The 24,490-nt window shown below is 39.7% G+C and overlaps 1 protein-coding gene and 1 pseudogene across 2 annotated transcripts; both read right to left on the bottom strand.

Moving 5' to 3' along the window:
• Nucleotides 1–686: 686 nt before the first annotated feature.
• On the bottom strand, nucleotides 687–6,239 carry LOC127755954 (putative disease resistance protein RGA3). Of its 2 annotated transcripts, XM_052281559.1 has the most exons (4): nucleotides 5,890–6,239; nucleotides 4,732–4,807; nucleotides 4,352–4,483; nucleotides 687–4,107 (listed from the first exon to the last, which is right to left on the bottom strand). In XM_052281559.1, the coding sequence occupies exon 4, from the start codon at nucleotides 3,967–3,969 to the stop codon at nucleotides 958–960; it is 3,012 nt and encodes a 1,003-aa protein (XP_052137519.1). In that variant the 5' UTR covers nucleotides 3,970–4,107; nucleotides 4,352–4,483; nucleotides 4,732–4,807; nucleotides 5,890–6,239; the 3' UTR covers nucleotides 687–957. The 2 variants fall into 2 exon arrangements, with proteins under 2 accessions (XP_052137519.1, XP_052137520.1); XM_052281560.1 differs by lacking the exon at nucleotides 4,732–4,807.
• A 1,964-nt stretch (nucleotides 6,240–8,203) lies between these two features.
• LOC127754785 (uncharacterized) lies at nucleotides 8,204–11,788 on the bottom strand (annotated as a pseudogene).
• Between the last annotated feature and the right edge of the window lie 12,702 nt (nucleotides 11,789–24,490).

The following is a 24,490-nucleotide window of genomic DNA, read 5'->3' on the forward strand; positions in this document are numbered from 1 at the left end:
CTGCTTTAATCTTATGAGAAAGAGATGAAAATAATTTATTGATATTTAGTTGTAACAATGTATACTGTGAAACCAAATGTTTTGAAAATCACACATGATTAAATTTGAATCCTGAGCTGGGTCCAATTAGTGATCAGGGCCTGCATATGCTGACAGCAGACAGGATAATATTGGATCAACCTCAATTATTATCTCGTTAGGTGTGTGTGACAAATAACTGGCAATGGCACAAATCGGGCAGTTTGCTTGCCCAGAATATATATCATATCATTACATGGGTCAAGTCTGACAAAAAACTTATGCAAAGAACAGTGGCTGATCAGGTTCAGATGATGGTATAATTAATCAGATTAATTGCTAGCTAGATCACAGATGGGCCAACCCCTGTATGTGTCCATTGATCTTCAGCTAAATTAATTGGGGACAACACTGCTGTTGGGAAGGATTAATTTCCTTATCCTATTGTCAGTAAAATGTTAATGGTCTTCTGAGGGCCCTTCGGAACACAATGATTTTTTTTTTTTGTCGATTCTTATGGAAATGGAACATGCCCAAAATTTGAGTGAATATATTTTGGAAAAGCATTTCTGGGAATTTCCTCATAGAAAGAGATACAACAATGATATTGGGGGCAACATGAATATTACAGGATCACACACTTTTTCTCTGTTTTCATGGGGGGAATGGATAGCCATTGTTCTAAAGACATTGAAGCAAGGTATGATCTTAACCATGTCAATGAAATATATTCATTCCGCTTTAGAGAAAACAATCATATTCATAATGTTCTGTAAACACCTTTTTTAGTTATATACAGTACATGTTCAAATACATGAGGTAGCAAACTTACATGCAACAGAAAAAAAGGGCGAGGAAGGTAAAAAAAAAGAGAAAAAAGAATATACACAAACAAAACAGAAGATTGTTAATAAATTTGCTCTAACTGATCATTTGTTATCACCATGTGTAGAGATCTAATTCCTCTCCATGAAGTTGTTGATGCCGTTGCTTAAGTAAAGATAACCAAAGGGGAAATTCCATCTGCAAATCCTTTGATAACCACAATTGTTGAACACAATCCAGCTTCCCGGCACACCGTAAAGCAGGACATTCAGATACATACAAAGTTCTAACTTGAGGAAGATTTGACAATCTCTCTAAACCTTCACACTTGTTGAGTAAAAGGGAATCAGAAAGGGAAGTAAGGTCTTCCACCACCTTCAAAGCTTGAGCCCTCTCTATGTGGAGCCATTTCAAGCTGGTCGCCTGCGCTAGCTGCTGAGGAAGAACTCTAAGCTTTGGACAGTCCCCAAGTTCCAATTTCTGCAAAAGAGGCATCACTTGTAAAACCCTTTTGTTGTTTTCAGAACAACTCTTTCCATCTGAAGCTCCTACTACTTCTTCAGTGAATGACCACTCCTCCCAATTGGGCATATCTGATATGACCAACCATTCAAGCTTGGGAAAGGCTACTGCCCCCAAGAACCTGGGAGTAGCTGTTTTGTCACAAAGAAATTCAGGTCCAATCTTGGTTACAGCAGATGCTCCCATGATCTTCAGACACTTCAAGTTAGGCAGCTGACCAACTGCCGGAAGATGTGCCCAAGATGCGCAATCAATGAGTCGCAAGATTTTCAGCGAAGATAAATCGACACCGAGCCAGGTAGGATACCTTTGACCAAAGGATCCAGCAATACTAAGATCTTCTAGGTTGCATGGAGGTTTTAGTTCGTCAAAAACATTCTCAATATTATTAATATCTTCCATGGTATATGACTCCTTTGCGTGTGTAGTGCAGCGTAGATTTAAGAATTTGAGGTGTTTCTTGTCTAGTAGCAATGATGAAGTACCACAAGGCATGGCATTTTCCAATCTTATCATGTCAAGTCTCTTCATTTTCGAAAGATGACCCAGCTCTTCCAAGTTCCATCCATCTTGCTTTCTTGTGTTAACATAGCTATGACCAACAGGGAACCCTTGTAGATCATTAAGTAATGACAACTTACTTATTCCTCTTGGCACCTGGTTTATTGGTGTATCTTCAAGACCAAGGCACCTTAAACTGCACAGCTTGGTGATTGCCATTGGAAGATCATGCAATGCATAGCACCTCTGCAAGTTCAATATTTGCAGGTTTGTGAGAGAACCGATGGACTCTGGAAGACAAGATATATCGGTAGCATCAAGATCAAGCAAACGTAGATGGATCAAGCTGTTGATGCTGTCTGGAATTCTTTGTACATTTGAGCCAGTCAAGTCCAAAACTCGAAGATGTGGAAACCTCATGAAGACATCACTATCTATGTTTGGTGACATGCAAAACATCAAAGTCCTTACTCTGCAGTGACCTTTTTCAACCACACTAGATAACATATCTGTTTTGTTGACAATTGAAATACGTCTCAGTTTAGACCAAGTAGGCTCTAAAGGTAGTTGATCAAAATAGCACTCTTCTCTTGATAAATGTTGAGCAAGATATCTCAAGAGATCATGCATTTTGCACCTGTAGTGATCGAAATAAAAAGGATCCGGTTCAAGAAGGTGCCTACAAATCAACTCATGGTAATATTCTTCTGCTGTATCTTCTAGTAACTGGCCTTCTTGCTCTTCGACAAAGCCTTCTGCAACCCAAAACCGCACAAGATCAGCACGATGCATCATCTGACCTTCGACATAGAGAGCACAATAAAGGAAGCACTGCTTTAGATTGTGTGGTAGATCATCATAACTTAGGTACAAAGCACCTCTAAGTTCAGCTGGAAGCTTGCTCATAGACCATGCACTGCTTTCTACAACTTTTTCCCATGTGTTCTTGGTCTTCTCCTTGGTTGCTAGAACACTAGCAATAACCTTGATTGCAAGAGGAAGACCACCACATTTGTTGACAATCTTGGTCCCTATGTGTTGCAAGGTTTCCACTTCTTTCTCTTCTTTGATATTCATACTCTTCCAAAGTAGCTCCCACCCAACATCTGTTGACATCATCTCAACCCGATGGAGATGCTCTGCTCCTACTCTTCGCACAACCAACTCATCTCGAGTTGTTACTAAAATTGTTGCTTTAGCAGCATCATGAAATGGAGTTCGTACCACATTTGTCCATACCTCGGACTGCCATACATCATCCAATACAACAAATAAGCTTTCATCTTTAATGGTAGAAGCAAGCTTGCTTTGGAGCTCTCCAACAGTTTCACCTTGCCTTTCATGTACTCCCATATTCCGAAGTAATTCTTTCAAAAGGTTAACTTCAGAATATTCTTGAGAAACACATATCCAGGCATGTTTGCTAAAATTACCTTTCACTCTTTGATCATTGTATATGTTTTGAGCTAGTGTTGTCTTTCCAACTCCACCTGTTCCAACAATTGCAACCTTGAATGCCTTCTCTTCCCTGTGTGTAAGTATCATTTCCACCAATCTTGAAGTAGCATATTTAATCTCCTTCCCCACAAGGTTGGGTTCCACAAGATGGGATGTATGTCTCTTACTTGGTGCAAGTACTCTGTAAGTAGCCTTCACATTCTCTAGTGCTAAAAATGTCTTGTCAATTGATATCCTCTGAAGATTATAGTTGACCCTTCTAATCTGGAGCGCAATCTTGCGACGAGTCTGAACATTGCGAACGCAAGACGTAACTGAGAGGTTACAACATGAAATAGATTTTATCGGTAATGGAGAGGGTGAAGAGTGATTTGCTAGAAGCTTATTGCCCTCAAATTTGGCCCTGTCAATAATATCATCTGCATCATAGATAGCGTTCTTCAGCTCACAAAGCCAATTGTTAACAGCCTCTTCTTCTATCCTCCTCTGCTCTGCATCATGGAGAAAACACTGTATTTGTTTCATCCTCCTCTGCAGTTCTTTGAGCTCTTCATCCACACCTAGTATCAATATTGCCTCTTCCATGACAATGCCTTGTACCTTTTTTATACATAATCCAACAAAAGAATCTAGTATGGTTGCCATCAAGCAAACTTCTCAACAAGTAAATTCCTGTATGTTGTCAATCGATTTACAGTGCTTATCAATGGGTATCTTGAAAGTTATTTCCAGATTCAGCAACTGAGTTGTACCCAGTAAAATCTGGCAGAAGAAATTACAGCTCTGAAACATTCAAAATTTCAAAGACAAGCTTAGTGAAATAGTTGAAGCATGCCACTCTATCCACAAAGAAATCAACTTTATTTACCATACTTGCATTCATTTATCATTTTGAGGGGAAAAGTATGAACAGCATAACACAGATAGTATCCTTTGTTTAATTCCACCAGCCCATCCCAACATGATATAAACTAAATTTTCACTGGTGCTATTATTGGCTTTCCCTAATTAACAATTTTTCTTTTACCTGACAAAGACATCAAGCTTAGCCCAGCACCATGCATTGAAAATTCTCTTTTCTTTTCAGAAGCTGATGTATTAATCCGGAAAGCTTCTATATAGATCTGAAAGCTCCTTTTGTTGCTCACTTGAATGACACCTGCACTCCAAATTCAAGCAAGTTTTTTTTTTGACGGTTAATTCAAGCAAGTTTCAAGAGTCAAAAATGAAAAAGCATCCAAATAGAAGGATATCTTTGAACTGAATCAAACCTACACATCCAGCTATAGCAGTCAAGGGTTCTTGATAAATTTGGGGAAAAAAGGAATAAGATGGGGGATATGCCCCATTTCTGGGAAATTATTCACCACAAGGAAGCAGCCGAAGAAGGAAGAAACAGGATCTGACCTTTCAAATCTTTGAATGTGAAGAGAAATATGCAATCTCCAGTTCCCCTGTAGCAGCTTGCAGTAGGCAAGAAAGCCTAGGGGCATGTACAATGGTTGTCAATAGTGGCCTCTTAGCGTTGCTAATTAAGAATATTTGTTGACATGGAAGAAAGAGAAATAGGAGAGACAAAACATCGTTGTTATGCATAACAACGGCTTAACAACGACTCTTAATCATTATAATATGGAAATATGGTTGCGTGAGGGTAAAAAAATGGAAAGAATATTAACAAAAGGAATATTTTTTAAGTTAATGATTTAGAGTATTTGTTGTCTCAACTATTGTAAAAACACGGTCTCTAAATAATTTTTTATTGTTCAAGAGACCATACTTGTTTCTACCATTGAACATGCCCTAAGGCATGGACATTGCACTCCCTGCCTACTTACTACTCCAAACTCTCTACTTTTCTTATCAAGATTCTAAGTAAACTCCAAGTTGCAGTAATGTTTGACTTTGGACCATTTGTTTGAAGCAAGTAGTAGTACTGAAGTCTGAAGATGCTTGACTTTTATCAGGCTCCGTTTAGTAAAAAAAAGGTACCATAAATATAAATATAACGAGATTTCATATTTATGTACCCGATTGCTCCAGACTTCGCCACTTATGTGTGAAATATGCAAAACTTGCAAAACTTTTATTAAATATGCCTGCCTGCCTGCTACTATTGTGTGATTCTTAACCCCATGGTTATGAACAGGAACAATACATTTTTTCCCCTTTACTGAAAATATACCTGTAATTTTCGAGTGCCCAAATTACCAGTGAAAAAAAAAGTACTAGTAGCTGGTACGTTTGGTCGTTTGGAATGTGAAGCATTCTTCAGGAAAAAAGAAGAAGAAGAAGAAGAAGAGATGTGAAGTTAACAAAGCACAACATCTTTGATCGATTTGGGGCAGCATCTTTGATCGATTTAGGGACGATAATTAGAAACTGAGTGCAAACATTCCAATTAAATTACAGGCAGAAAAATTACATAATAGCTAGTCAAAATTCAAAAAATACCGATCAATCAAGAACCAATCAGCCCCCTCAAAAAAAAACTGGAAATACTAGTAGTTCTCAAACGCAGTAAACCCATCATAGCAAGGTGGCCAATGCCTAAATATTACTTACATCGAATTTACCAAATGACTCCCATCTGCTTTGTAGGCATCAACGAATCGATTAAGGCCGGAACGCGGCGACACACAGATCGAGCCCTCCAGATTGATGATGATGAGGATGCGGATCGATGAACGGGATGACGCCCAAGGCGCAGAGGATAGAGGTCGGGGGAAACGCTGGCGATGCAGATTGGGGACACGGACGCCGACGACCCCATCTCACCCGCCCCCGCCGAGGAGCTCCGGGAGCCGGCCGCAGGAGGGAGGGAAGCTGCCGTTACCGCCGGTGTACGGGGTGTCGTACTCATCGCAGCCGCCATCGAAGCCGTACAACTAGCGAGTATCCCCTCCGTCCTAAAATATTTCGGCAACATCAATGTGATACTCCATTCTACTGCCATAAAGCGTAATTTAGAATCATACCATTATAATTTTATAAAGTTTAATATATGACATCGGTATCTCAATGATATATAGTACCCACATGAGTTAATAACATGTGGGTCAGAATGACATATCTCAAATTTTACAAAATTATAATAGCATGGTTCCAATTTTCCCTACTATAAATCTACAAAATATTCTTTATCCAGATTCGTAGTAGTAGCTCTCGTAGCGGAGTGTGGAGGAAGAATTATAGGAGAAGGACAGCGTTTCGTGTAAAAAGAATGCGTGTACAGGAAGAATCATAGGAGGAGGATGGCGATTCGCGTAAAAAAAAAGCGTCAATTTCATGAAATGAAATCTACCAAGTCACAAAATCATTCAATTTTGGCACATCATATATAAGCTTGGGTATTATATGACTATAGTACGATAAAATCATGCGGTTAATCATTTTAACATATCCCTATATTAAAATTTATTTAAAAAAGATGTAACATGAGTCAATCAGAGCCTTAAGTGCATCAAGTGAAGCTCAGGATTTATCAATACTAAGAATGAATTCGAAAATGTACTAGCCACTTATCAAGGTTACATCTACCTCCAATCATGACTATAGATGCTATGACCACCTTACAATTTACATGCACAACCATCTAATACATCACAAATTCCTACTCCATCCGTCCCAAAATATAAGTATTTTTAAAATCTAACACGGTCTTCGAGATGCTAATATGATCAACAATATCTATAAAAGTAAGATGATTTAAATAAGAAGAGTTGCATACTATGATAGTTTGTTTGATGATAAATCCAGTAACATAAATTTTAATTTTACATGATTGATATTTTTTATTCTTTTTTGTATTAATGGTTAAAGCTCAAAATATTTGACTGTCACTATACTAAAAATGCTTATATTTTGAGACAGAAGGAGTACATATATTAATTGAATTGATTTCCTAAGCAAATCACTAGCTAATTACACCGACTATTCTAGATAATCTGGTATGCCCAAATGAACTATCAACAAGCAAAATTATGCCAATAACACAAACATCCACGCTCTCTCCATTTTTACCTTCGATGAACATATTTAGTTAATAAAAAAAATAAACCAATAGCACCACATATAGAGACAATGAAGGAAATATCTACATCTCTTTGCTCTCTGCTCTCTCTATTTTCCTCTCCAACTAAATCTCTCAACATTAAGGGCCCCTTTGATTCAAAGGAAATTCATAGGAATTTTAGAGAATTTTATTCTATAGAATTGTTTCCTATATAGCCCTTTGAATCAAAGGAATGGATACTATAGAATCCTATGAAATTCCTATGGATTGTCTTTTCCCATGTAAGTTTTAGAGGAAATTTAATATGAGGTAGAACCTTATAGAAAGAATCCTTTGAGTCTTTACCTCTCCTTAAATTCCTGTGTTTTTCCTGCGGCCCAATCAAACAGTCATTCCTATGTTTTTCCTGTGTTTTGCAATCCTCTGTTTTACACTTGTATTCCTGTCAGAATTCTATGTTTTTCTTATTCCTCTATTTTTTCATTCCTGTGATTCAAAGGGGTGGGGGATGATCTCTGTAGACCCTCACATATGTCACATTTTTAGTAGTGGTTATTTTATTATACACAAAAAAACAAAAAGGCAATAAAAAACATGCAACCTACTAAAATCATTTTGCTAGTAGTTAATATTATATAATATAAAAAAGACAGTACTATATCATATGCCAACAATAATATACTTGCGTTGAGCTAGATAATATAGAAACCCAAATAGTCGTATCGCAGCATACATATGCGTGTACTCATTGCAGTGTCTACATACTCCCTCCGTCCTAGAAAGAAGGGATTCCTGGAAGCCCAAGGTAGTTTTAGGACAAAGAGCAAAAGACTAAACTACCCTCGGTACTAGTACACCCAATCATTAGGTACAAATAAAGTATTACTACTCCCACACATTAATAAAATAGTAGTACTCCATACTCAAACACACAGGCAGACATAGGGCGCCAAGGTGCCAAATAATTTGAATGAAGAGTTAAGCGCCACTTCATTGGCGGGATGTAGTACAAATTTAGCAGTTTAGCACACCCCACCACAACAAACCCTACAAGTTTCAAATCAGAAGTTTCCCTCCCACTTTATCACTTCATAACTCTGCAAAAACACAAGTTTCCCTCCCACTTTATCCCTTCATAACTCTGCAAAAACACATCCATGGCTTTAGATCTAAATATAGCATTAGATGATGGAGATGAACATGCTGTACCTAACCTCAATGAAGCAGTGGCTGAAGAAGCAGCAGTGGCTGATCAGGAGGATGACCAGGTTGGAGGTGATCTCCAGGGAGGTGCCAATCATGAGCTTCCTGGAGGTGATTTCCAGGGAGGTGCCAACCATGTGCTTCCTTTTGATCTCAACTTGTATGCATCTGACCACCAAGAAGAAATACATCTAGGTAACCTTGTAAACATGAATAGAAAACAATTGATCTTTGTAGATATGGCTTGCATAAATCACTCTAAAATCTTTGCCATTTCTCTGTAAAAATGATCTATAACATGTGCATTGATGCAATTGCTATCTTCTTGGAACAAAATTGGTCTTTGATAAGTTTGAGAAAACAATTATGACTTGATTTTTTTTCTTTGATATTTACCAACTCAATTCTATCAATGAGTTGAGCATAATGAAATTCATTCCCTTCCATAATATCAGAGGTTATACTAGATTCTAGATATGCTAGATTCTGCATGGATAGTTTCCTTTATAGTACTGGTATTGACCTAAATTGTCTGTAGCTCAAGCAACATCATCTTAATATAAAGTAGGAATAAACATGAGAATTCAGAAAGCATGGGCGAATAAACATGAGAATTCAGAAAGCATGGGCACTGTTTTCATCTATGTGTAAAATCATGAACTGGAGTAATAAGCAAACAATTTATATATATTCCTTTCTAATGTCATAATTTCAGCTAGTACTATAAAAGAAAGTTAGGTTGTACCTCCAATGTTGTACACAGAGCTCTAAACTTCAGCACGAAAGTTTGTATAGAAACAAACAATTCATTCATGTATGACCCAAATATCAGTATACCAGCAAAATAAGATAAAATCACAATCGGAAGATTTGATAAGAAATGTGTAACACAATTGGGGAAAAATAATCATGAGCACTTCCATCAGTATAACTACCACTGAGATGGACATGTCTTTGACCAATTAAACCTTTGTCATATAAAAGGACACATAATTCAACAGAACATCAAATATGGAACCATGGATCAATATAGAATAATCTGCATGGCAAAAAGTATTGTTTTTGTACATGGTACTCACATGGTATTTGTTATTGTAGACGATGTTGATGCCATGGATCAAGTTCTGCAAGTAAATGTAGGTCACAACCATAATGCCTTTCCTTTTGATCTCAACTTTGATGCCGATGAGGAAGACCTACAATACCATCCAGGTAAGCCCTTTAACCGACATGACTATCAGACTTAAAAAAAAAGATAAAATGTGGTTTTACCCAAACCATGTTTTTAATTAGAAGTTAGTAATATTATATCATGCCAACTACCTACAGTAGTCCAATCGTGTCATTGGTTGTATTAGTTGCAATAACAATTCAGGATTGTAAATTAGACATTTCAGCACATAGTAAATCACAAAGAATAATGAGATTGACCAATAAATACATTGATATCTTGTATTTACATACAATTGTCATGTCAATCGGTTCACTACAACAGCAATCTGAAAGAAAGCACATAAACTAAATTGTGTCAATGTCTCTGTCCCTCTTAGATGTGATATGTATAGTTAAATCATATTACAAATAAAACCACATGGTGAACCTAAAAAGTTATGTCATAATTTTGCAAGCATGTTGATCAATGACAATAAAATATTAAAATTCTGAATTGGTACATATGACTAACCTTATAATTGCTGTTGTAGACATGCAAGAGTACGGCGTGTATGCGGGTGATGTGGAAGTTGTTTTCGAACAAGAGGAGTTGGATGATTCAGATGACGAAGGTGAACATCAAAACAAAAATCTGACCAAAATACAAAGGCAACAGATATATGCAGCATTGGCTGGAAAAACTAACAATGGAATCCTGAGAAAAAAATGCTACAACTTAAGTTGCAGCAATGTTTAATGTGAAAAGGGCTAGAGTGCAAGCTATTTGGCGAAGAGTGAAGCAATGCCGTGCCCAGGGAATACCAATTAATGTAAGGTCTAGGAAAAAAAAATTGTGGTCGCAAAAAGAAAGAAATCAACCTAACAGATGTTGCTAATGTTCCCTTGAAACAAAGAGGCACTTTACAGTCATTTGCATCAGCCTCAGGTATACCAAAGAGCACACTACATAGGATGTTGAAAGAAGGGCTGCTAAGACGTCACTCAAATACACTAAAGCCATTGTTGAAGGAAGAGAATAAATCCTAATTACAAGAAAATAAATCCTAAAATGAACAACTAACCATATAGAGCTAGTACTAATGAACACACAAGGGTTATTATTAACAGTATGCAACCACACCCTGTGCAACTGTGCTACATCCGCCATTCAAAGCAGTTTTCATTGCATGACAAGAACGTATTGGTGGCAAGGAGATGGAGCGGGAGATACCATTGGTGGTACGATGGATTGTTCACCTCACCATGAGATATGCTTTCCACAACTGGAAGTAAACCACGCATATCACTACCAATGTCCCCAGCTGTTGGCGCCGGAATCAGAAAAGGAGGTCGGAAAGCCACCTCCTCCACCACTGTCCCCTCCTGCATCAGATCCGCGGGCGCCGCCACCTCCTCCGCCGTTGTCCCCTCCTGCATCAGATCCGCGGGCGCCGCCACCTCCTTGTGCATCACATCCGCCGCCTTGCAAACCTCCAATGCCTTTGCCGCATCTGAACCGCCTCCACCCCTCGCCGTCGCCACCACCTTGCAAAGCTTCGATACTGCTGCCGCATTCGATCCGCCTCCTGCCGTAGCCTCTTGAATCAGAACCGCAAGCCGGCACGCCTCCTCCGCCTTGGCTCGCGTATCTTAAATCAAAACCATAAACCGTTCCGCCGCTTCCATGAACGCTGCTACCAAGCCGAATCCTTCCACCGGAGCTGCCTCCTTCATCGGATCTAAACCCTTGCAACTGTCTGCCACCACATCTGAGTGCCCGCATCCTGGTGAATGCAGAACGTCGAAAGGAAAAGCGGGAGCGAGGGGAAGCGGCGTGGAGCGGGGAGGGCCGTGCGGGGAGGATCGGGAGGGAGGTGCGGAGGGGGTAGGAAGCTTGCTAAGGTCTCGCATCTGGACGTCGCGGATTCGATTTGGCCGTGCGGGAGGATCGGGAGGGAGATGCGGAGGGGAATACTCAGGGAACGAGAGAGAGGAATACGCGAGAGAGAAGCGGCGATTCCGGGAAAGGGAAGGGATGATGTTTCTGTGGTGGGAGAGGAGAGAGAGATCGCGGCCCACTATTGCCCACAGATGATGCGACACAGATAAAATATCTGGTGTTTTGTGAAGGAATCGCTTTTTTTTTGGGACAAAGCCTCCCCCCAGAAATCGCTTTATGGGACGGAGGGAGTAACACTCAATCTATAGGCCCACACAAGGGCACAGAAGCTCTCAGACCACGGCCCTACACATAGGGCAGGTAGTATGGTGATCCCTAACCCACCGCGACACACATTGGTAGTGAAAAACATGGCCGCAAATGTTGATGCGAAAAAGACACATTGGCCTGGGAGATCTGCTTAGCTCCAGTGCAGGTCTAAAATATTGATGAGATGCGGACGTGCCAGTCAGTTTGATCCTGCAACTAAGAAGATATGCAAACAGTAGATCAATGAGCCGATCGGCTGACAAGCTGATGGAGTAATTCCAGCCGATGCCGATGCCACCCGATGTCGATAGGGTTTTGAGCAATTGGCTATATGTCCAATGTAGATTCTGATACTTGATGTAAACAACAATATAAAGGCAATCAAATCCAGTAGAAACCAATCGGCTCACAATATGATATAATAGAATAAGTATTGATCCGAAGGTTAGAGCATACATCGGCCGGAGGTCCGATGTCATAAAATCCACAAGATTAGATAGATCAAAAAAATCTTTGTTGTCATCGACTAAATCTAACTTATATATATATATATATATATATATATATATATATATATGCAATCCTTATAAGACGATGCAACGTCAACGTCCAGATAACTTATCGGCTAGCACCTCTATAAAACTAACACTAACCTATCGGCTCATCAAGGTTTATATTATCAACAACAATCTAGTAGGTCAGACCTAACCGATGCAACACGAGATTGTATATGATAATCTAATACTTGATGAGCCGATAGATCTGACTAATGTGATGGATATAACAAATCTATTTATAACAACATTGTGATTGTAGAGATATATCGGCTAAGACAGGAGATCAGACCTAACCGAGACAGTCCCAACTAAACCGATGCGTCTCTAAACACAATGCAATTAGAGATAGAATTGAGATATCAAGTATGCAAATATATCAAACAAACTGGAGTGATCCAAGAGGTCGAATATACTGATGCAGCCTTGAACGACGCCGATGTAGATGATACAATTGCCAGGGCCGGCGGAACGTAGGACTTTACCCCTTCGCCGGAGATCGAAAGCCGATGCAGCCCCGCGTTAGGTGCCAAATTCCGCCGGATGATAAGTAAAAACCTCGGTAAAGAAGGTGGCGATACGCCGAGAGTAGTTGTATTGATCGAGAGATTGATCACAATGACTCTGGGTGTACATATTTAAACCCATGGGGAGGTACTAGTCCTTGTAGGACAAGAAAGAAACTTTCCTAAAGATAAAAGGAAAACATAAAGTCCTTATCGGACACTAAACACACTTTTCTAAAGATAAAAGAAAAATAAACCCTGGCTAATTAATAGATAAACTACCATGTCTCATCCTTCTTGAACTCGGACTCTTCAAGATAAGTTTCCTTTAATTGGTCTTTACTCGAATCCATCAAGAATACCACTACTGGCGATTGATAATTTCATCATCGGCCTATCCTAGGACTCCAAAGCTGATACTGACTCTAAGCCGATGATAACTCCGATGCTTACCAAATTTCGTCGTTAACAGCAGGACAACATTGTCACCTCCTGAGTCTCATAATCCACTAAACAAAGTGGACACTCCCTACTAGCATCTACTGGTAGTGTGTCCTCTATAGTTGCAAAGGCGACATGAGGTGGCACCCTTTCCTCTGCAGCTGCTAGGACTGTCTCACTAGCAAAAAGATTAGGCCATACCTTATAAATAAGATAGACAAGAACAACTATCATAAAAACTACTGTGAGACTAGGGATGAAAACGGATCGAATACGGTTAGAAACTAGCTCTATCATATTTGTTTTCATAATTTTTTTCGGAATCAGAAACCCGGATATGAAAACGGAATCGAATATTATCAAATACAAATACGGAGCAAATACGAAGCAAAATGAATGCGGTGACGAATATTAATCGGAATATAAAAACCCCTCACTAGTCACAAACGATTTTTGCTATTTTGTTTCTAAAATCATGCTCTATCATGTTATTGTGTTTTTACTGCTATTGTTTTAGCTAATTTTTTGTGACTTTGTTTTATTAATTAAAAATTTGAATTTTAAAACTTCAAATGATATTTTGAAGCAGTAAATAACTTCAGTTGAAAAAGTTATGAACATAAAAGTTGTAGAACTCATCAAGACATATAACTTTTATTTTGGTCATTTCTTTATCCGATAAAGTGATAGTAATATTGTTCATAAAATTTACATCTCTTTTATAGTTTATAAAACCAAATGAGAGATGTAAATTTATGAACAATGCTACTATTACTTTATCGGATGAAGAAATGACCAAAATAAAAGTTATAGATCTCGATGAGTTATACAACTTTGTTGTTGATGACTTTTTCAGTTGAAATCATTTATTATATGAAAATATTGTTTGAAGTTGTCATATTTTCAAATTCAAATTCAAACTATTCAAACAAAGTCATCTAGAAAAATGAACAAAATAAAAGTTATAGATCTTGATAAGTTATACAACTTTGTTTTTGACAATTTTTCCATTTGAAATCATTTACTACCCCAAAAATATATTTGAATTTCTTATATTTTAAAATTCAAATTTTATATAGTTCAATCAAACTCGGATGGAGAAATGACCAAAATAAAATTGGTAGATCTCAATGAGTTCTACAACTTTGTTTTTGACAACTTTTTTATATAAGTTCATTTATTATCATAAAATTTAATTTGAAGTTTATTTTTTCTATGAAGTCTGATTTGCCTCCTCTTTGGGTTGGGCTAGCTTATGGGCCTTATGTGTAAGTCGGATATCCGATGGAAAATACCGGATAATATCTGACGGATATCACCTATATCATATTCATTTTCATATCCGAAAAAAATCCAAATTCATTTCCGAATTCAAAAATTTCCGAATATATCCGACCGAAACTATCAGAATCCAAAAACTGCCACTGAGAGAGTGCGGAACCACTGATTGCCCCATCGTAAAATAACACCTGCAAAACGAAAACTCATAAATATTTGTTGCTTAATTTTTTTCATATCTTTAGCTATTTAGTTTTGGTTATGTTGGAATGTATAGCCAGTACCGAAACTATGATATATAGCTTAGGGTATGCAAAACGTAGTCTGAAATAGGGTTAGGTAGGCAGCCAGCATTTTACCAATTTTACACTTCCATCAAATTCGATCTACTAAAGATATTGCCATGCATATATAGTGCTTGGTTTTTTTATGAGAATTCGTAGCCAGAAGTTGGTTTTTTTATTGGACGAGGAGAGTATTGAATATAATCGGTTAAATAGATATTTAACAGTACATCATGTACATATAACAAGACGCACGCGGGAATCGGTAAGTTCACTGTATGATATGATGGGCGGGAATTGGTAAGTTCACTGTATGATATGATAGGCTAAGTTTCTAATTTAGAAAAGGCTATATATATTTGGTTGGATATATAGGCCAGGTAAAAAATATCTTTCTCTAAAAAATAAAAAAAATATAACAAGACTCACGTGGGAATTGGTAATATAAGTAAAACAACTTGGCATTCTTGGTAGGTCGTCCTAATCAGAAAGCCAAAGAAAATCACGTACGTATCCTTCTACGAATTGATCTGCGGTTTATTAATTATTCGAATAGGAATGTGAACGAAAAATTACCAATGCAACAACAAGATTAACTATTATTATTACATTATCTATGAATGATTAGAAGGACTAGATAGCACTGTTCATACATTTGCAATGAATTTTTTTAAGAGAAATTTTACTAATTGAGGTTTACACACTATAAAACAATGATATACCCTAGAGATAATCATAGAGATGATTGTATCACATATTATGTTTACATATTTATCCGACATTGTTTCTTGAAATAAATAACTCATTATTGGTTAATGAATATGTGACTCTTTTATGAGACTCTTTATGTTGTATGCTACTATTTCTAAAGGATCCCTGATCAAATATCATATATGAAATAAATATGTTTAAATGATCAGCATATGTATTAATTGATGATCATGTCTCATAGATCATGGTATAGAGATACCAAATTAATAATGTGGACATATGTTGGGGAACAGGTTGTTGGATAGACCCAACATGAGACACTGCAAGAGCCATATGTGTTGTGTTATCAGTGATCTCATTTAGTGTTGGTGTTAAATCCTTAGATCTGAGATTATCATGGTTCCCAACATATGTAGTAGCTTACTTAGGGACTGCTAAATGCTACTTCGTAATTGGGTAATTATAAAAGTAGTTTTCGGGTATGCTATGAAATATGTAGTGGGATATGAATAATCAAGATGGGATTTGCCTCTCCTATAGAGAGATATCTCTGAGCCCCTCGATGTTATAGATTATAAAAGTGCATGGCCTTGACAAAGGTGATTGAGGAGCCAATCATAAGTTATATAATCTATCATAGGTTCGAGTGAATGATTGAGCTATTAGATGATGGCACATATCTAGCCTTGAGCTTAATCGATATCGTGAGACAAAGGGGTTCATACATGTATATACTAGAGGTTCAGTCGATATTATTTTTATGTATGCCCGGTGGGTCAATACGTTCTGCTAGGGGCCGCTGTTGACACGTGGACAGAAAAGGAGTTTTCTGGTTACAGCCGGGTGTACATGAATCTACAGGGTCGCACGCTTAATGGGCTGGAATAAGGAGATTAGATGGAGATCCAATATGAGCTTAATTCGGATAGGGATTCAAATAGGAGTCCTACGGGTCTTGGAGGCCCGAGTCACGGATCCTATATATTCGTGAGGGGTGTGACCGGCAGAAGTATTGCATCACGTGAGAAACCCTAGCCGCCACTCCCCTCCCCGAGCAAAACCCTAGCCACGCGCGGCTGCTAGCACATTTGCGCATGGCGTTCTGTCTCTATACGTGTGGATACCGGTAGAGACGCCGCTGCTTTGCGGTGCTGATCAGCGTGGGAGTACGGCGAGGAGAACGGACGAGGAGGGAGCCGGTGCGATCGACTACTTCCTCTACATCGACATGCGCTACATCACGAGGGTTCCTTCGCCTTCTTAGCGCTTTCTTCCGATGCGCAGCGCGTCGAGTGGTAACGATCTATGATATAATACTTGCATGGTTTTTGATTTACATAGTAGAAATATTTTGATTTATGCTATCGTAGCTTGCGCGTATCTAAAAAATGTGGTATCAGTTGGTATATTTTAAAGGATGATAATTAAAATTACCCAATTTTTAAATCTTACACTGTAAACTTTAAATCCTGCATTTTAATAGTTCTAGCACTCACTGTATAGAACTAATTAAGACTAAGAACAGTTGATTAGCATGAGACTCTTGAAAAAGAAAGTAGTAATATATAGAAGTTAATATGTATACGGCGCAATATTTTGAGCAAAAACCGATTCACCAATCTCACGAACGAAAGTGACCAATCAAAATCAAACAAGGCTACTATCAAGAATGAAACAAAAAAAAAATCGTATAGACATCCAGGCAAAAACATGCCAGCACTGAGCAGCAGATCATATTATCTTTGATTGATTCCCCGGAAGAAGTGCAAATTAATGACACCATTAGAAGCGTAGTGAGGATACAAGCTAGCATAGCAGAGTAGATCGACGGATACAGCGTCAAAGAGAGACTTGCCGAATGATTTATTTGGTCGAAGAAAATGAATACACGCAATATAATAGGATGGAGATAGACCGATTAGAAAAAAAATGACAACTTTTCTTAAAATTTTGGATACTCGTGTCATGCTTTTCAAACTGCTAAACTGTGTGTTTCGTGCGAAAATTTTCTGTACGAAAGTTGTTTTGAAATATTAGATTAATCTATTTTTCAAGTTTTTAATAATTAAAACTCAATTAATCACACGTTATTACCACATCGTTTTATGTAAAACGCTTAATCTTTATATTCATCTTCATCTTCAAGAGATTCAAACACCACCTTAGATGAAAATTCGTGGCTTCGTGCAAACCACGACATCTAAAATCACAAAGAAAATCTCATATGTAAATATGATGATGATGAATAGTTATGCGAGAAATATTTTCCAAATTTGAGTTCATTTTAAGTTAAAAAGATGAAAATTCAAATAACCAACTGGACAATTGTCCAGTTCGAAATTACGAATTACCCCCGAACTATCGCGGTCGTCTGAATTACCCCCTGAACCACAAAACCGGACATTCTTCACCCCCAACTATGCAAACCGGACGAATTACCCCCCTCGACCCAATCCGCGGTGGTTTTGGTCTATCTGGCGTACACGTGGCAGCCCAGTCAGCATTCCATTTAAAAAATTTTTGTGGGACCCACTTGTCATACACTCATACTCTCTCTCACCTCTCTCTCTCTCACCTCTCTCTCTTACCGTCTCACGGCGGGCGAGGCAGGGCGCGAGCGAGGCGGAGGGCGGCGCGAGACGAGGTGGAGGCGGCGCGCCGGGGCGTGCAGTCGGCGGCGGCGCGTGGGGGCGGGCGGTGGGCGGCGGCGCGAGCGAGGTGGAGGCGGCGCGCAGGGGTGTGCAGTCGGCGGCGGCGCGCGGGGGCCAAGGGAGGCGACAACGTCATCATGGACAACGCCAGCGTCTCTTGCGAGGTGGTGGTGGTGAAGAGGATGCGGTGGAGGGAAGGCGTGACCCGGGAGGACGAGCAGCGGAAGCGGGAGCTCGTGCGGGAGAAGGGCACGCGGCGGCATGCCAACGTCGTCAGCCTTCGCGGCCTTCTACGCGTCGGCCGACGAGCTCCTCCTCGTCTTCGACTACGTCCCCAATGGCAGCCTCCACAGCCTCCTCCATGGTCCGTAACCTCTCTCTCCTGACACCTCTCATGGCTTCTTCTCATCAATGTCTACACGATGACGATGGCAATGGATTCTTTCAGAGAATCGAGGACCGGCGCGTGTTCCGCTGGAGTGGCAGACGAGGCTGAAGCTGGCGCAGGACGCGGCGCAGGGGCTCGCCTACCTCCACGGCATGTCCGGCGGCAAGCTCGCCCATCGGCACCTCACCTCGCGCCACCGCCGACCGCGTGCCGCCCTCCACCTCGCTCGCGCCCTGCCTCGCCCGCCATGAGTCGGTAAGAGAGAGAGAGGAAGAGTGTGAGAGAGAGGGTAATTCGTACTTTTTTTTCTTTTTATAATTCACAATGAAGTCGAATTTGAACAAAGATTTTTCACACGCTGTTCATCACCATCTTATCTATATGTACGTAGGATTGTTTAGTTTGTGTGATTTCAGATGACATTTCAGTTGTCGTTTACACGGAGATTTAATGTGCGGTGGTTTACTACTACGAGAATATGTCCTCGTACTGCATTAGCATTTACAAGACATTTTACAAGTAGATCGAGTTTTATAAGTAGTAATAGCAATTAAGTACATTAGCATTTACAAGACAATAATTTTATAAGTATAAATAAACATTATATCAATCCGTCTCTCCTATTTCATTTCTCCCCACCGAATTACAACTAATTTTTTAGATAATGACCGAATTACAACTGATAAACATGTAAAGCTTATAGTACTATTTAACAGCAAAGCAAAACAAAACAGAATTTCTAGGGTGAAATTAAGGGTCGAGTATATATGCAAAGAAATTGAACTGACATCAATTTAGATGGTCTACGTGTACGTATGCGAAAGATTAATTCTGATCAAAAGTTCGATAAACTTTCTGGATAAAAGTGTGCCCTATTCTTTTCTTGAATAAACTTTTGGATAAAAGTGACACGTTTTTCAAACTGCTAAACAGTGTGTTACGTGCGAAAACTTTCTATATGAAAATTGTTCTAAAATATCATATTAATCTATTTTTCAAGTTTATAATAATTAAAAATCAATTAATCATACGTTATTACTATCTCGTTTTATATCAAACACTTAATTTTTATCTTCATCCTCAACTCAACTTTAGATATTCAAACACCACCCAAGTTTTTGCTCACCAGCGAGACTAGCTAGCTAGCTAGCTTGTCCGATCCACGGCGACCGGCCGATGGGCGGCGGGAAGGGGCCTGGTCGGCGCTCCGGTAACACTGATGGAGAGACGACGACGTTCGGCGATCGGCGACGGCGCCCAGACGCGTTCCGGCTGCCGGTGACAAGGACGAAGACATGCATGAAAGTGGCTTAATTAAGCAGGTGCTGTCGTTAGGAAACGATAGGCAAACAAATGATAAAAAACAATATATCAATCACAGAAGACACGAGATTTAACGTGGAAAACCCTCCCAAAGTAAGAGAGAAAAAACATGGGTGCCAGCCAGCAAAATATCTTCACTATATCGGGGTGAAGTTACAACGCCGCACAACGGCTTACAAGAGGTATATATATGTTGGAACCCTAAAAGGGAAGATGATCCGTACCGTGGGGGCTCCGCCCCGCACCCCTGGACGTCCCTAGGTGCACAACCCAATGGGTCAGCTTCAGCCTCCAGCAGGGCCTCCACTTCGCTTCGGCAGAAGCTGACTTTTATTAAGTGCAAATTAATTTGGATCACAACTCAACAAACTACACCTTGAGACAAATTCCTTCTTGTAGCATGAAGCAATCCTTCACCCCTGAACACAACAAAGACAAAAGCATTTCCGGCACCAAATAGCCTCTTGGGCTAAACCACTATACCAACTAAGCTAGAGCAAAGCTCAAACTTAGCAACATGAACATGCTTTGTCATCATATCAACAGGATTGTTACGAGTGCTTATCTTGCATACCTTTAACTTACCTTGCGCGAATATATCGCGAACATAATGGTACTTGATGTCAATGTGTTTTGTACTCTCATGAAACATCTGATCTTTAGTGAGGTATATGGCACTTTGACTATCATAAAACAAGTTAATGCAAGAATCAACTCCACAAAGCTCAGCAAACAATCCTTTCAACCAAACAGATTCTTTACATGCTTCAGCAATAGCCATGTATTCTGTTTCAGTGGTAGACTGGGCAACAACAGGCTGCAATGTTGCCTTCCAACTCACAGCACAACTACCAATAGTAAACACATAACCTGTGAGTGACCTTCTCTTATCCAAATCAGCAGCAAAATCTGAATCTACATAGCCAACAAGCCCCTTATCAGTCCTGTCAAACTTCAAGCAAGCATCAGCTGTTCCTCTAAGGTACATGAAAATCCACTGAACAGCTTTCCAATGTTCTTTACCCGGATTAGCCATGTATCTACTAACCAAACTCATAGCATAAGATAAATCTGGACGGGAGCAAACCATGGCATACATCAAAGAACCAACAACACTAGAATATGGAACTCTTGACATGTATTCTACATCCTCATCAGTACTAGCACATTATAAAGCTGATAACTTAAAATGAGGTGCAATAGTAGTACTAACACGCTTTGCATCATGCATGTTAAAACGCTGAAGAACCTTCTTAATGTAACTATGCTGACTAAGAAATAACAAACCAGAATTTCTGTCTCTAGTGATTTCCATACCTAGAATTTTCTTAGCAACACCAAGATCCTTCATATCAAACTCACTACTCAACTGTTTCTTAAATGTAGTGATTTTTTCCTTGCTCTTGGCAGCGATCAACCTATCATCAACATATAACAGCAAGTATATAGGTGATCCATTAACAAATTTAATGTTCACACAGCTATCAAATTCAAACCTCTTAAAGTCATGTGACAAGATAAATAAATCAAACCTTTTATACCATTGACGAGGAGACTGTTTCAAACCATACAAGGATCTTTTCAACTTGCAAAAATAATCCTCCTTACCAGGTACTATGAACCCTTCTGATTGGTCCATGTATATCTCCTCCTCAAGCTCTCCATGTAAAAATGTTGTCTTCACATCTAGCTGCTCAAGCTCAAGATCATGCATAGTAACAATACTGAAGAATGTGCGAATTGAACTATGCTTTACAACTGGACAGAACACATCATTATAATCAACACCACCAATCTGACTGAAACCTTTTGCTACTAACCTTGCCTTAAACCTCGGAGGCTCGCTGAGAGATAAACCCTCCTTTCTTTTGAAGATCCATTTACAACAAACATGCTTCTTCTGTTTTGGCAAGTGCACAAGCTCCCATGTGCCATTCTTCTCAAGAGACTGCATCTCCTCCTACATAGCTGAGATCCACTTCTTACGATCACCAGAAACAACAGCTTCAGTGTATGTAGCTGGCTCAAGAGTATTCTCCACCTGTTCAACACTAAAAGCATAATAAACCATATCACATTTCTCAATAAGACGGACTGGAGCTCCACAACTCCTCTTTGTTCTGCGATGTGCAATAGGTTCATCTTGTGGCTACAAAACAGAAGGTGAGTGTTGAACAGTATCATGAACATCATTATCAACAATTTCAGTTTCCTGATCATCCACATGCTCCACCTGCACGCTGACATATTGCTGCTCCTCATCAGAACCACCTGGTATGACCACCATTCTGCTGTGGAGTGTACGGGATGGTGTGATGCCTAACAATGCCTTCCTTCCTGAAGTAATCATCAAAAGCATCCGAACAAAATTCACCACCATTATCAGTGCGAAGTACTTTTACCTTCTTTTCAGTTTGCCTTTCTATCATAAATTTCCACTCTTTAAAAGCAGCAAAAGTACCATCTTTATGTTTCAGGAAATAAGGCTACACTTTTCTAGAGTAATCATTAATACTGGTAAGCATATAACGAGCACCACCAAGAGAGGGCTTGCGAGAAGCCCCCCACAAATCAGCGTGTACATAATCAAGTATACCTTTGGTGCGATGAACTGAGGTATTGAATTTTACCCTCTTGTGCTTACCAAAAACACAGTGCTCACAGAACTTCATGTTACCCTGAGTGCAGCCATCCAGCATGTTCCTCTTGATCAATTCTATCATACCAAGTTCACTCATATATCCAAGACGCATATGCCACAGGTTAGTCTTACTAGGTTCATCTTTAGAAACAGCAGCAGCGATAACAGAACCATGTAATGTACTTCCTCTAAGGACATATAAGTTTGCATAATTCATATCACCTATCATATAAACGAGAGAACCTTTTGATACCTTTGCAACTCCACCTAAACCAGAGTATTTGTATCCTTCTGCATCAAGTATGCTGAGAGAGATGAGATTTCTCGTCATCCCTGGTATGCGTCTCACATCTTTCAGCATGCGTGTCATGCCATCATGTGTCTTGATCTGAACAGAGCCAATGCCCACGATCTCACGTGGGTTATCATCTCCCATACGCACAAAATCTACATTCTACACAGACTTGTAAGAACTAAAACAATCTCTGTTAATGCAGATATGAAACGAGCATGTAGTATCAAGTATCCATTCATCATGACCAGCAACACAACCAGCAAAAAAAACAAGACAATCTCCTGAATCAGAGTTTTCAGCACTGGTAACAACATAGGCCTTACCATCAGATTTCCTTTTCTCCTTATTCTGCAGCTTCCAACATTCTTCAATGAAGTGATTTTTCTTTTTGCAATACTTACAGAACTTTTTACCTCTGGGCTTCGAACGGCCTCTACCGTTCTAGCTCTTGTCACGATCATTGTTGTCGTTGTAGGTTCTCTGCTCAGATCTGCCTCTGACCTGCAATGCTTCGCCCTTGGAGGCCGACGCATCAGACTGAACCATACCTTTCATCTTCTCCCTATTTTGGAGTGCCTCATAAACTTCCGCAAGGGTTAGTTCATCATGGCTTAATAGTATGTTGTCACAAAAATTTGCATATGAACTAGGCAGTGACCATAACAGTAGAAGACCTAAACCTTCATCATCAAATTGTACCTCCATTGACACTAGGTCGGCAACGATCTCCTTGAAAACCAATATGTGGTTCAACACAGAACCACTCTCCTGCAACTTGTGCATGAACAACTTCATCTTCATATGCATCTTACTGGTTAGATCCTTAGACATGCAGATCGATTCTAGTTTGAGCCAAAGATCTGGAGCAGTTTTTTCCTGCAACACTTCTTGCAAAATATCATTAGATAGATGAAGTTGGATCAGCGACAGAGCCTTACGATCTTTCTGCTGCTTCTCAGCGATCCATTCATCCTTCTTCCTCTTCCCGAAGCTTTCCAGCGCCTCATCAAGATTCGAAGATTGCGCCAGAACAGCCCGCATCTTAACTTGCCACAGCGAGAATCTTGTCTTGTAGTCTAGCAGCGGTAGATCATACTTCATCGATGCCATCACGAAACCCTAATCTTAGAACAAGCTCTGATACCACTTGTTAGGAAACGATAGGCAAACAAACGATAAAGAACAATAAATCAATCATATAAGACATGAGATTTAACGTGGAAAACCCTCCCAAAGCAGGAGAGAAAAAACCACGGCCGCCAGCTAGCAAAATATCTTCGCTATATCGGGGTGAGGTTACAATGCCGCACGGTGGCTTACAAGAGGTATATATATGGTGGAACCCTAAAAGGGATAACGATCCGTACCGCGGGGCGCCCCCAGGTGCACAACCCAATGGGCCAGCTTCAGCCTCCACTTTGCTCCCACGCAGCCTCCGACAGGGCCTCCACTTCGCTCCGGCAGAAGCTGGCCTTTATTAAGTGCAAATTAATTTGGATCACAACTCAACAGTTG

This window comes from Oryza glaberrima, chromosome 11, assembly GCF_000147395.1.
Source record: "Oryza glaberrima chromosome 11, OglaRS2, whole genome shotgun sequence".
Lineage (NCBI taxonomy): Eukaryota > Viridiplantae > Streptophyta > Magnoliopsida > Poales > Poaceae > Oryza > Oryza glaberrima.

Bases quoted from the DNA above. Each gene is read 5' to 3' on its own strand.
- LOC127755954 (XM_052281560.1), bottom strand. From the start codon at position 3,969: ATGGCAACCATACTAGATTCTTTTGTTGGATTATGTATAAAAAAGGTA.